Source organism: Dicentrarchus labrax, unplaced genomic scaffold (assembly GCF_905237075.1).
Source record: "Dicentrarchus labrax unplaced genomic scaffold, dlabrax2021, whole genome shotgun sequence".
NCBI lineage: Eukaryota > Metazoa > Chordata > Actinopteri > Moronidae > Dicentrarchus > Dicentrarchus labrax.
Window position 1 is genome coordinate 15,346,636 of NW_026136713.1, and position 13,432 is coordinate 15,360,067.

At 41.4% G+C, this 13,432-nt stretch overlaps 1 protein-coding gene across 10 annotated transcripts in view; it reads left to right on the plus strand.

The window, feature by feature from the left end:
* Positions 1-13,414, plus strand: part of ablim3 (actin binding LIM protein family, member 3) — a 43,386-nt gene extending 29,972 nt beyond the window's left edge. For 2 of the 10 annotated variants that reach the window (XM_051421157.1, XM_051421159.1), the window contains exons 7-23: positions 1,155-1,242; positions 1,401-1,459; positions 1,578-1,649; positions 3,427-3,588; positions 4,509-4,538; positions 4,696-4,822; positions 5,857-5,952; positions 6,289-6,339; positions 9,363-9,497; positions 9,713-9,783; positions 10,006-10,174; positions 11,393-11,422; positions 11,804-11,859; positions 12,025-12,091; positions 12,199-12,209; positions 12,340-12,420; positions 12,924-13,414. In XM_051421157.1, the coding sequence (XP_051277117.1) occupies positions 1,155-1,242; positions 1,401-1,459; positions 1,578-1,649; positions 3,427-3,588; positions 4,509-4,538; positions 4,696-4,822; positions 5,857-5,952; positions 6,289-6,339; positions 9,363-9,497; positions 9,713-9,783; positions 10,006-10,174; positions 11,393-11,422; positions 11,804-11,859; positions 12,025-12,091; positions 12,199-12,209; positions 12,340-12,420; positions 12,924-13,037 (1,419 nt within the window). In that variant the 3' untranslated portion in view covers positions 13,038-13,414. The remainder of the gene's footprint in view (positions 1-1,154; positions 1,243-1,400; positions 1,460-1,577; positions 1,650-3,426; positions 3,589-4,508; positions 4,539-4,695; positions 4,823-5,856; positions 5,953-6,288; positions 6,340-9,362; positions 9,498-9,712; positions 9,784-10,005; positions 10,175-11,392; positions 11,423-11,803; positions 11,860-12,024; positions 12,092-12,198; positions 12,210-12,339; positions 12,421-12,923) is intronic. The other 8 variants (XM_051421158.1, XM_051421160.1, XM_051421161.1 and 5 more) reach the window with 8 other exon arrangements.
* The last annotated feature ends 18 nt before the right edge of the window (positions 13,415-13,432 follow it).

A 13,432-nucleotide genomic window follows, 5' to 3' on the forward strand; every position in this document is an offset into this window, starting at 1 on the left:
CTTCCCCTTCCTTCCTCAGTGTCTTAGTTCCCCAATAAATATAGCAGCCTATTAAATGCCACCGGAGAGAATGGGGGCCTCATTAGAAATGGTAACAGCAGTTGTTAAACTGATACCATATGACCACAGACAGTAAATGCTCTGCTGCTCGGAAAGCACAAGACGGAAATGCTGCATCCTCTCCTGGCTTTCCTTTCAGAGTAACCCGAGACAGACAAGCAGAGCAGGGATTGGTTCAAATGCAGCTTAGATACGATTAAGGAACTATACTGTTCACTGGCAGCTCTTGGAGAGAGCACATTCGTCAAAAAAGGCCTGAATTCCTGCAGATCACAAAAAGGTATCAGTTTTATTAAAATCAGGGAAAGTGAGTGCAGCCTAAAATGATTTAATACCTCACACACACACACACACACACACATATGCTGGGTGTGTTCACATGAAACAGTTCAGGTCTCCTTGACACAGGCCACATGTGTGATACCGTATGTGGTTCTATAAATAGACCCTCTCTGAGTCAGGGAGTCAGAGGTGATGGGACGGGCCATGCCTCAGCCATCGCCCCCCTGCAGAGACATGTGAGAAACATCAGGATCATGAACCGGACTGGATTAATGGACACAATGACATCATACTGCATCTTTTCATGTATCCGTATCACCTGCGCCACGTGTGTTTGGGCGTGTTCCCTCCGGGCACTCTCAATGTCCAAGGACATGTATTGCGCTCTTGTGTCCTTCACTTACATGGCCACCTACTTCCCTATTTTTCTCTGTAGCATACATGTACACACACACACACACACACACACACACACACACACACACACACACACACACACACACACACACACACTCCATTACTTTACTTCATGTGACTGACCTACAGGGATCTTTGCTCTAATTATGGCATGGAGGAGAATGGGTGGTGGCTATCATGTGATTGCTTGTATGCTGATGAAACAACTTCAGGCAATGCAATGATGTCTCAGTACATTACGAGGCCATTGGTGGTCAGGTGATATACAGTAGAAAACATATGGAGATAATGACCTGCTCAAGGTGGGGGCACAATTTGTAGATTAGCCCTCCCTCTGTGAAACTGTTTATGATGATAATTTATGTTCAGTCACACTTCTTCTTCTCTCCTCACAGGCGGGAGGGAAACACTACCATCCGACCTGCGCTCGATGCTCCCGCTGTAACATGATGTTCAAAGAGGGAGAGGAAATGTACCTGACAGGTGAAACTTGATGCCATTACATACACACACTGACATGGACACACACACACACACATTTACACACATACTGTAGAGTACATGCACATGTAGAGGAATGCATGGCTTGTGGGAACACCCAATGCCAATCAGTCTTCTCTCCCTCTCTCGCTCTTCCTCAGGATGTGAGGTGTGGCACCCATTATGCAAGCAGGCAGCGAGGGCAGAGAGGAGACTCCGGGTGAGATAGAGTTTAAAATGAAAATGTTTGAATAAAGGGAAAACTGTAATTTCCTCACTGTGTGTATTCTCCCCTATCTTTTTTTATCTTTTTTTCTTTGTCGTTTTGTACCTCACAGCACAGACGCCTATCGGAGGCCTCCATCTCTCCACCAGGCTCCTCCATTGGCTCTCCCAGTAGGGTTATATGTGTAAGTAGCCTATAACTTTACAGCTTTTAGTGACTTTTAACTGCAACTGTCAATGATCTTACCATAAAAGCACAATTGCTACACAAGCACAAGCACTACCTAAAGGCTTGAATGGTTAAGCACCAACCCGAGAGGCTGCTCACTCCCTTGGCCTGTTCACTTCGTCTGTGTCCTAACTTCTGTCATCATTAGTGATGTGGGAGGAGGAACATCTACAGGTACATCTTCAGTCAGTAGTTCCCAGAAATGACTGATATGGTGATTGGCACGTTGAAAAATATCCAGACATGTCGGTTAAAACTGGGCATTTGGATGTAAACCTTTCAGCAACACTAGCATCGTGGCTCTGACAACAGCTATTTGATGGATGGCCATTAAAATCTTACACAAACATTCATTCAATCCTACATCAGGTCAAAGTTATCAAACATCCAGGGAAATATATCTACATCTACAACATTTTGTACAGATATTCAAGGTGCCCAGAGGATGAATCCCAGTGACTTTGATGATCGATTGACTTTTATGTAGACACTACACTATAATGGTGTACATGGTGAACATTACCTACTAAACATAAGAATGTTATTATTCAGATTTTAAGGTATTTGAGTATGTTAGCATACTGATGTTAGCATTTAGCTCAGAGCACCGCTGTACCTAAATACAGCCTCAGAGAGCCACTGGCATGGCTGTTTAGACTTCTCGGTTACAAAGGAGGTATTCCTAATTGTGTAGTCTGTATGTAGGCTTAATACTGTTCAGTAATGAAACCCCAAAAACTCAAGGCACATAAAGTGCTTCATTAAAGTGCTAAAACAAAAACAAATTATTGTACGATGACCAACAACTTCCCTAAGCACCTTGTCATTAGCGGTGAAGTGAAGCGGTGAAAGGATGACAGCTATGTGGTGTATATATGTTGGTATTGTTTATAATTATGAAGCCACAGTATTAAAGGCTCTTTTATTTTTAGTACTTTAACAAAGCAGGGAACCTTGAATTTGAAAATGTGAAAAAACGGTTCAGTTTAACTTTAATCTACATAAACTTTCCTATTTCAACCAAATTGATCTTAGTTTTAACATAGACATATTTTGACGTACAAATCACCAAATCAGTCCTTCTTGGTTGGCCAAAAAAACCAAAGAAATATATATAGACATACATGAAACTATATGGAGCCTAGTTGGGGAGCACACCAGGTTTGTGTGAAGGTTGTCGCTCTGTACATCGCAGAGTTGGACCAGTTCCAACTGTGCTGCTTTGCAGTCTGATGAGTGTTGCTGCATGTTGGCAGTATTAGCATGTCAAGGGTTGTCTGCATGCAAGCAGGAGTCACCGCTCTCTGCTCAGCCCTGCCCCGCTGTGCTCTCGTCTCATAATCAATGACCTTTCTGTTTAAGGTGATGGATGAGGGAGAAATGCAGCGTAAGCACGCTTGTCGTCCATACTGTCTCCTCTCCCTCTCCTTCTCTTTGCTTCCTCTGCTCTCTTTCTCACACATGCTGAGCTCCTGAAGGTCAACAACTTACGCTGCTGTCAGATTCTGCAGCGTACATGTGTACTCTTGATTAGCGCACACACTCATATGTGTATGTGCAGGCTTGTGTGTGCTTCATCAGCTCTTTTTCACCTGGTCTCATCGCAGCATGATCTGCTCATTGTCACTGGTGTTGTTTCCATTCTACTTTGTAACTGTGAGGTTGTCCATGTGGTTGATGTTGGGTCTTGTTGCTGTTGTCTTTGTGGGTGTATGTGTGTGTCCTCTCTCCAGGCCAGAGTGAAGAATGAGTTCCTAGATTATAAGGACCTAGCTGCCCTGCCAAAGGTCAAGGCCATATATGAGGTCCAACAGCCAGACCTCATATCCTCCTCATACCAGCCCTACCACAGATACACCTCTGATGACAGGCTAGACACTTACAGCTATGGGGAGGTACTACTGCTACACACTCCAGGCCAAACTTAACATTGGTCTCATCACTGGTCTGTTTTCAGAGACAACACTTTGTTTAGTTTTTAGATGGATCTGTGCTGATAAGAAGCCATATACTATTTGTAGGGCTCATTATTTTCATAATTGAAATGTTATCACAAAAATGGAAATTTGATTTAAAAATAGCATTTTCAGAGCACAAGTTAATTGTTTTTCTTTTACTGACAACAAGGGAATCACAAGAGCACCTTGTTTACTGTAAAACATACTTTCTGGATGCATGGGGAGATAAAATGAAGATGAAAATCATTTTTAACTAAACTTCAAAAAACAAAAACTCCTGAGGATTTTTTTCCCTTTTCTTCAAAAATGATGAGCCCTACGTATTTGTGAATATTGTGTAGTATTTGTGTGAAGTGACAGATTGGTGGATATCACTGCCTAGAACGGACAATTCACATTCAATCCTGAATGGATATTATAAATGGACCATACTTAATACATGTATTTATTGATTTTTTGCTGAGAGTTAGATGAGAAGAACAACACCATCCTCAAATCTGCCTTTATTTACTCATTTGGAAATTAATAAGCAACTACTCTTCCTGGGCTCCACATAAGTAAACATTGAATCATTGTGTCAAACAATTAAAAATCAAAAACAAAGGGAACAAAACAAAACAAGAAAACTGTTAATAACAACAAATATCCACATTATATCTAAGTGGTCATAAAAACATTTAATCGACGGTTTTATATCCCTTGAGCTGACTGTAAAATAATGCAGAAAACCTCACCGATTGAAAGGACTGGTCTTTTCTTGTGGTCCTGTAAATACATGATATATGATCTACTGTTTTTTGTTTCACCACGGTGCCTCTGTATAAATATTAACTCTTTTCTCCCCCACGATTCTGTAGTCACTCGGGACACTCTCTCCCTATTCTCAGGTAAGCATTCTTCCTCCCTCCCTAAGTAGCAGAGCACTTTGTTTGACACAAGTTTGATGTGAGTGAAACGTTGTCATTTTCATTTTACTAGGCTAGTCCTCTCCCTGTTCCTCCCTGTTCTTCTTTCACCCCTACTTTGTCTCATTTGTCTTTTCAGGACTATGACAGCCTGGATATAAGGCAGAGGCGATGCTCCAGTCCAGGTTATATTGACTCACCGACGTATAGTCGTCAAGGCATGTCACCTATCATGCCTCGCTCTCCGCAGCACTATGGCTACCCTGGTGAGTCAGGTGGTATTCACTCCTAGTTGTCAGCTCACCTTAAATATGAAATTAGGTCAGTCATGCGGTGAAATAATTAATATGAAATGCACTTTGAACAGAATTGAAGTACTTATGTAGTTTCTGAGTAATTTTTTAATTTTGAGGTTAAGTCGTTTAAAGGAATAGTTCAACAATTTAGGGAATATGCTTATTTGATTTCATGCTGATGTTCAGATGACAAGATCGATAATAATAGCAATTTAATATGTCTTTGTTCAGCAAGCAGTTGGTTAGCTTAGCTTAGCATAGCTCAAAGAGATCGGGAAGCTGCTTGGCTGGCTATGTCCGAAGGTCACATGTACCAGGAACTTATCTTCACCATGAGGTGAGCAGTGGAGACTTCAGCTCCTGTCCAAGGAATCGTCCCACATATAACTCTTGAGATATCACATATTAATTAGTAAGCTTTACAGGTGCTGGTCAGGATTTTAACCAGCTGTTTTCCCATTTTCCAGTCTTTATGCTGAGCTAACCTACAACACCTGGTTGTACCTACATATTTAGCATAGATAAGAGTTGATTTTAATCTTCTCATCTAACTCTTGGCAAAAAATGAATAAGCATTTTTCAATTGTAATTGCAGTTGTTGAACTGTTCCTTTAAGAGAGATCAAACTGCTTGTCATTTCCATTTGTATGTCATCACCACTAAATTTAAACAAATAAGCCATCATAGATTATCAGTGGTGACAAAACATTTACAGATTTGCTGCCTTAGGGTAGAACGCCTGACACTTTGGCTGTCTCATTTGCTGCAGTTGCTCCTTTGCTGTCATTTCATTTAACTCTTACACATGTGCAGTGACACTGTAATTACTGTCATAAGAAGACAAGTAAATAACCTTTGTCATAACACACGTGGAAAAGGTCACTTTGTAATTTGAATGAATGTTTAGGCTTTAGGTTTTGGTTTTCATCTGCATGGATGAGACTTGTGTTGACTTCCTTCATGCCCATGTTTCCTTTGCTGTGATTGGCTGTGACTGGCTGCAGGCTCTGAGAGTGGCAGGAGTTCACCTTATTACGGCCAAGAGGGGCGGTCAAGCACACCCACCAAAATCCAGCCCCCTAAACATTTTCATGTGCCAGGTAGGACTCCTCATCTCCTCATCGCACTTGTCATAATCTCATAGATTTTTTCTCCATGGGGAGGACTTCATCAGACATTATTCAGTGATGCAAATCATTCACAAAGGTCATTTTGAGTTCCGTGGGAATGGGGGGGTGTGAAAATGTGACTGAGTCGTATTTTTATACCGCACATAAATGCTCTGGCATATTCTTCCCCTCATACTGCATCTTTACCTTCTTTCACCCTCCTTTATGACCATTCCTCTTACCTCTCTTACCTCTGATCACCCCAACTGAAACTCGCACCTTTACTCCTCCATGTTTCACCTCTCCATCTCCTCTTTCTCTCCTCAGCCACAGGGGACCCCAACATCTACAGGAAGCCTCCCATCTATACGAGAGCGGGTACAGTGCAGTTAGCTCGCCTTAGCCTGCCTGTCCTCTTGTCAGTTTAGTCATGCTGTGCTTGAGTACTCGGTGTAGATGTTTTTACTGACCTATTGATGTTTTTTCAACCGCCCCTTGTGATTTATTAGTATTGATGTTCCAGTTATCGTTGAAATTGAAGCCAGCAGTAACAAAACCGCATAAATTGAAAGGATTGACTCTAATAAATGCACAAAGGAAATAGAGTTCTGCTTGTACAACTCTTTTCAAAATTGAAGATAAAGATCAGGCAATTAGAATGACTGCATTTGTAAAAGTCTAGTGTCCATACTATAAGCAGAAACGCATGCCTGCCTCTTGGTCGCAGTTCTCTCAGCACGACAGGTTCTTGTCAGGGAAAAGGGGCTGGGATAGACCATGAATGAAGTGAAGGTTGCTCAAGCATGACAAGTGCTGAGTACATGGGACTCTGAGGACACACAATTCACCAGAATATAACAGAACAATAGAACAAAGCACAATGGAGAACTGTATTAAAACTTTTGAATTGCTGTGGAGACATTTTTTATTGTATTTCTCAGCCTAGGCTAGTTAACCAGTGGTCGGTGTGTGATTTAAGTTACTGTAACTGTATGAATCGGGAGACAGCTGTTGTGCTCGTTTTATTTAGAAAACAGAGGGAGTACGTGAGAGGGGAAGTCTGATTTCTTAATTGTGTGGATTTATGTTGTCGTTCAGTCAAATAGCACAGTAGTGCGGTTAACACAAGATGCTCTTTTTGCCTTTTTTTACAAGTCATTAAACTGAAATGCACTTCAGCCATCTGGATAGTGTTCTTCAGTATAAACATTCATGAGAAAAAGATTCACTATCCCTTTGTCACATTATACTGGAAAAGGCTTTTTCAGCTGAGAGTCACAAGACTTAAGGTCTCTTGATGGAGCATAGTTTATCTTTGTTGTTGTCCTGCATGTTGTTCTGTACTGTATGTGTTGATATTTGTGGGGGAGTTAGTAAATTGTGTCGACCTGTGCATTGACACTTTCACCCTTCTATGTTTCTCAGCTATACTTAGTACATCACTGGCCACAATGTTTCCACCCATAGACACATTTTTTCTTATGGAGAACAAAGTAATTTCAGCATCTACGCACTGTAAGAGGCAAGTTCAAAAACCTTTAAGCTTGCCTTGTTAGAATACTGACATTCAGCACACATCAGTCACACTGATCCTTCTCATACTTTATGCCTTCCTAAACAGCTATTGATTATTATTTTCTCTTGTTTCAGCACTAAACAGGATTGATGTAAATCCAAAGCCACAACAGACACATGTGAAGTTGTGTTGCTGTGTGCGTCAAAGGCCTGTTATGTACTATTCAGTTAACAAGTTTGCTACCTGTATAGAAAAGAAGCTGTATCAGACCCCTGTTTGGCTTTGTCTTTGTTCTCCGTATAGGTAGCAAAGATCTCACATTGTCACGTCTCCCCTTGGGGACGCTCCAATAATGTTTCCCTTTTCTTTTCACCTCTTTTTTATTGCATCCAATCACTTTTATTCACTTCCCTCCACCTTCTGCTCCACTTTACCCGGTGACCTTGCCACTGTAAGTATCTCCCTCCTCTTGCTGTTTCACTCGCTGGCGGTAGATAGAAATTGCATATGTCTGTGTGTGTGTGTGTGTGTGTGTGTGTGTGTGTGTGTACCTTATATGTCGCTCTTCCTGTATTTGTCATCCCATGTCAATACTCTATATCCAGACTTCCTCTGACAGAAGGTTCAATCTGCTGTAAAACTTTGCTCGGAGTATTGTGAGTGTAGCAGCTCATCCTTTCGTCAAGCTGGAAGTGTGTCTCCCAAAGATGAGAATGTCTGCCATTGGTGTCATGCATCATGTATATAGGAATTCAATGGATCATGGATTGGGGCCGGCATGGCTAATGACTAACAGAGTGAAGACCGATCTATCTGACATTACACTGCATGTCACCCCATTGACTTCCATTGACTGTGCTTTAGTGCATAGTGGCATCAGTATCATTACCTCGCACCACTCATGAAACGACTGCGTGCCTCGGGCTGAGCGGTAACTGAACTCATGTTGATGCTGGTTGTTTTCATGCTGTTGAAATATTGATCTCATGTGACAGGAATGGTGGATATGATGACTGTGGTCTTAATGGACTCTCTCGCTGTACATCTTTGTGATATGCATTAACACATTTTCCTCCGTAGCACACTACAGTGCAGTCTATCGTCATTTTGGGAAATCCGCTTATCCACTGTCTTGCCGAGAGCAAGATGAAAAGATTGATACATCTCCAGTGGTATCAATCTTTTCATCTAAAGTGCTGCACACCAAGAATAATAACTATGACAACAGCTGTAAATATATGATTTTAAAAATGGACCTAACTCAAGTGGATTGCTTAGAACATAACACAACAATAATGACAATAACAGAGGCAAACGGTATCAATGCGATTTGAATAGAAACAATGACACTACGGGTGTCACGTTCAACTATACAACTTATTAAACACTTTTATAACATAATATTTGGCTGCAAATAGCACATTAAAAATGGCGTTTTACAGTTAAACAGTTGTTGGTCTTGATGTGGTCTCTGAAGTGAGTTCATATCCTTTGATGATTGATGCAAATTGATGATGACTCATACAAAAGACTGAATAAAAGTCTCCTTCTCATCTTTAAAAACTGTTGTGACCCCATAAGCTTGTTTTCTTTTTGTTTCTCTGTGCAAAACAGCATAACAGTTCATCAATATCCATATTCCTAAGCCACCAATACAGCTGGAGTGCACAGTGCTTGGGGCCATTGTTTACAGAACATTATCATTCATCTGTATGAATGCTCAAATTGTTGCCATAGTTATTGTTCTTGGTGTGGACAGCCCTTTATTCACTGCAGTGAATAAGAATATATATCCAAAAGTTCCCCCAAAATGTCTTTAACAGAATTACCAGTTACTTTGGTTCTGTTTTTTGTTTCTTTCCTAACTTGATCCATTTCTTCACAGACAATCATGTGGACGCAGCCACCAAAAGCAGGACCAGCGAGGACATCCTCAGATCCTCCCGACTGTCCACCTTCTCTCCTGAGCCATACACCCAGTCAGAGTCTGACTACTATCCGTACACCAGTTCCCCCAAGGGTAGGAAAAAGTGTCATTTCACTGAGTTTAGAATGGCAAGCTGCATAGTAAGCTGCATTTTTTCTTTTTTCACTGGACCAAACACAGACAATGAAGTACATTTCCTTTTGTAACTCTGTGTTGTCATATTTATTCACTCACCCTCCATGTTACTGTCTTCCACTCCGCTCTATATTCATACAAGGGAATCTCTTTTATCTGTTTCCTTCTCTCAGCCTATCGGATGCCGAGAAGACGCTTCTCAACAGGAGGAGATGAAGAGAGTTGGAGTCACAGTCTTCAAAGAGTAAGAGCTTCATTATTTTATTTCTCTCTTTCTTCCACATCTGGTTAAAGAAAGCCACCTCTTCGGAAACACCCATAAATTATGCACTTTTTATGCTATGGTGCCTAAACTATCGTCCTTTTCTTTATTTTTCTTTTTTTTATCCATCTTGCATTTGCTGTACATTAAATTAGCAGTTTTCTTTTTTCTCCCCCTTCTGCCTCTTTCCTCGCTCCCTCTCAGATTGGGAGTGGCATCGGGAGGATGATCCTAAAGGAGGAGATGAAAGCCAGATCTGGTTCCTATGACAACGACCCCTGGGGCAGTGCGAGGAATTCTCGTTGTGGGAGCAAGGAAACACTCAACACTACAGGCTACGGCACCACGGCATACAACAACACTGTCAACGGATGTAAGGATCCACCCTGCCCCCTACGCATCTCCCTCTTTGTCTCTTGTTTCTGCAAGTTCACCAACGCCTGCACCTCTAACTGTATTCCTGTGCAGCCATGTCTCTGTCCCTCCCAGTGTGATCATATGCTGTATGTTGCCACAAGGGCTTTTTATGGGACTCAATATCTGCTGTCATTTGGGTTTGGGGGAGAGGGCGGTAAGGTTGTGAATGCAGGTCAGAGAGGGTCATGGCTGCTGCAGGCGGGGCGGTTTATTGAGAAGGAAAGATGTTGAGCTAGCTGAGCAGCTGTTGCCGAACTGATGGTAGAGAAGCAGCAGCAGCAGCAGCAGCAGATGTGGCCTGTCATGGTGGTCGGGGGGTATCACACTGATTCTGAACATTTCAAGCTACCGAAAGAAAAGTGTTCAGCCAGGTGTGCAAACGTGCCAGATGTGATAAAGCCGCACCTGAAGCTACCTGGGTTGTTTCTGCTTGTAAGGACCAAGCTTCACTGGTCGCGCAGTGCATTGGGACTGTTATTTTGGCCGTTGACATTCCGACACCAGCCTGTCTTCATCACTACCCACCGGTTTCCTCTTCCTTTCACTTCCTTGCTCCATCTCTTTCACCATCTCCCTCTTTAATTTGTGTGCATATACCAGCTTTTTTTTTCTCTCTCCTGATATCACTCTCTATATTCTACTCTGTTAACTCTACATCTCTCTATCTATCTGTGTATCTATCTCACTCTCTTACTCTCACAGCTGGTGTCCCATATCCTGGTTTATTTATGAGCAGTAAGATCTCTCATTAAAGCTGTTTCTCTGATGGGAAGGGACACAACTGAATGGGAATCTGTTGGCTGTGGTTGAAAGGCAACAAAGGCTTGTAACCCTATAAGCTGTGTTGTGCGATTAGATGGTGGAACGTGCATGTGTGTCTGTTTTTTTTCTTCTCCCCTTCTTCCCTGAACCAGTCTTGCCTGGCCTCTTTCTGCCTTATTGCCCCTTTGATGTTTTGTGTTCCTCCCAGGGCTTGATGGGTACCCAACTTGCTCCTTTTGTGTTTCTTTGTTACGCCTCTAACTAGACTGACGGTTGTCAAAGCTCTACAGCAACCCTGAATATGTTTTGAGGAATTAAATAAAATTTTAGAGCAGGGTAAATTAACTACAGCATGTTTGTATTTTTGCACCATAAAGATGTCATGTAACTATATTATCCCTTTATTTTACAGCTCCCCGATCTCAGTACAGTGCTGATAGTGGTGAGTTTATCATTTATATTTAATAAATATTCTAAAATGAATACCTCAATATTACCTACCTACCTCAGTTTTGGTTCTGGTTTATTCAACAAAGCTGTTTTTATTTGTAGTTTTTGAATGGAGGTTGGCATTGGTTTTCTAAATTATGTGTTTGTGCTGGATTCAATTACCTTACATCAACAAAGCTCCCCTATTATGTGCACACATCTGGAACTTTAGGATTTTTTTGGTTGGTCATGAGCGCCATCTTCTGGCAGTAACCAGGCACTGATTATATGATTTCAATGTGCCAAACTACATGAAAATAATTGGAAGTTTAAGCTTAACTGTAAAATTGACTTTTTATTAATATTTTACTGTTTACTGTTTTCTGTGTTTTAGATTTTGTTTGCAAGTCTGCCTCACTACCAGGATATGGACGCAACGGCATCCAGAGGGTGAGACCACAGTGAACACCGGGGCTTACTTTTGATGGGTCTCACATCTTAAAATTGAATATTATATGTATATTATATGACTGTTGTTATTACCAAAATCATCAAGGCTAAAAATATTCCAGTATCTGTTTATGTTATGTTATAACTTGCTGTGCGTCTATACAGCCTCAGAGTGCAGATTGCTACCAGTACCAGTATGACAGTGGTAGCGAGGTCAACTGGGGAAGCAGAGGTAATTTAATATGAATTCAAAACACCTACTCATTATTAGATAGAGGCGATTACTTTGATGCTTTTTCGAATGTACTGACTTAATTTTCTCTCTCTTTTTCCTCCCAGCAGAATACAAGGTAAGGTTTTAAAATAATCACTTGAATAAATTATGCCATGTGAGTCTGCCTATATGTTGAATAACCCCAGTGTTATTGTAACTATGTGTGTGAACTTTGATAAAGCATGGCTGCCTCTCTCTCTCTGCAGGTTTACCCCTACGAAGCGCTCATTGTCACCACCAGAGGTCGCAACAGGCTTCCCAAAGATGTAGATAGAGCCAGGCTAGAAGTAAGTTATGAATGAACCATTAGGCTAAGTGTTCTGGGAAGAAGTTGTCCATTGTTGTTAGTTAAAAGCACCTTAGCCAAGATTTAGAAATACTGTGGTTATACTCACAGCAGAACCCCACCCGTCTTCCACCCAGAAACTTCTGACAGGCCACCAACCAAACTCTGTAAAATGTTCTTAGTATTTAAAATGAAAACTATTGAACTGTTTGATTATATTTGCTGTAAATTGTATCTCCTTACATTATGGTCTGGTGCCAAGTATATTATTCTGGTGGAAAGCACTACATTGTTTTTCATTTTTATTCATTTTCAGCCTTATGATGTGTATTATGTGTGTGATTGTGGAATTAAAATTGGTCTTTTTTGAAAAAACTTGATGTTCTTTATGTAAAATAAAGTAAAGTATATTAGAGTAATGTGAGACTTAATTGGGTACTGTAAAAAAAAAATAACAGATTCAAATTATAACTGTGTGTCGTCTCTTTATCCTTGTGTTCTCAGCGCCACCTTTCCCCAGAGGAGTTTTCCCAAGTGTTCGGCATGACCGTGGAAGATTTTGACCGGCTGGCTCTGTGGAAGAGAAATGAGCTCAAGAAGCAGGCCCGACTGTTTTAATAACACATAAACGTCTGTTGAATACTGCCATAACTAGAGCGAGAAACTTAACTGACTGTAGGAGGAGGGAAGAAAGAGATAGGAAGACTTCTACTGAGTTTCACTGCCATGGCTGAGAACCTGTTCTAGATCTCCTCATATGACGAACCAAATTCTGGTCACACCAGCGTGGACTTCAGAGATACCGAGGAAAGGCCACAAGAGACATTATGCACAGAAGGACTGATAAACTGTTACTGTGTGCTGGGGTGGTGTGTAAGCAATAGAGACTGTAGTACAGTAGTGTTGTGCTTTTCTTAAGCTTGAAAGGTGGAGGAAAGGCATGACTGGGCCTGTGTAAAGGCCACATGAGGGGATGTCTGTGACCAGAGCCGCGGTACGAAAACATAAAGAGG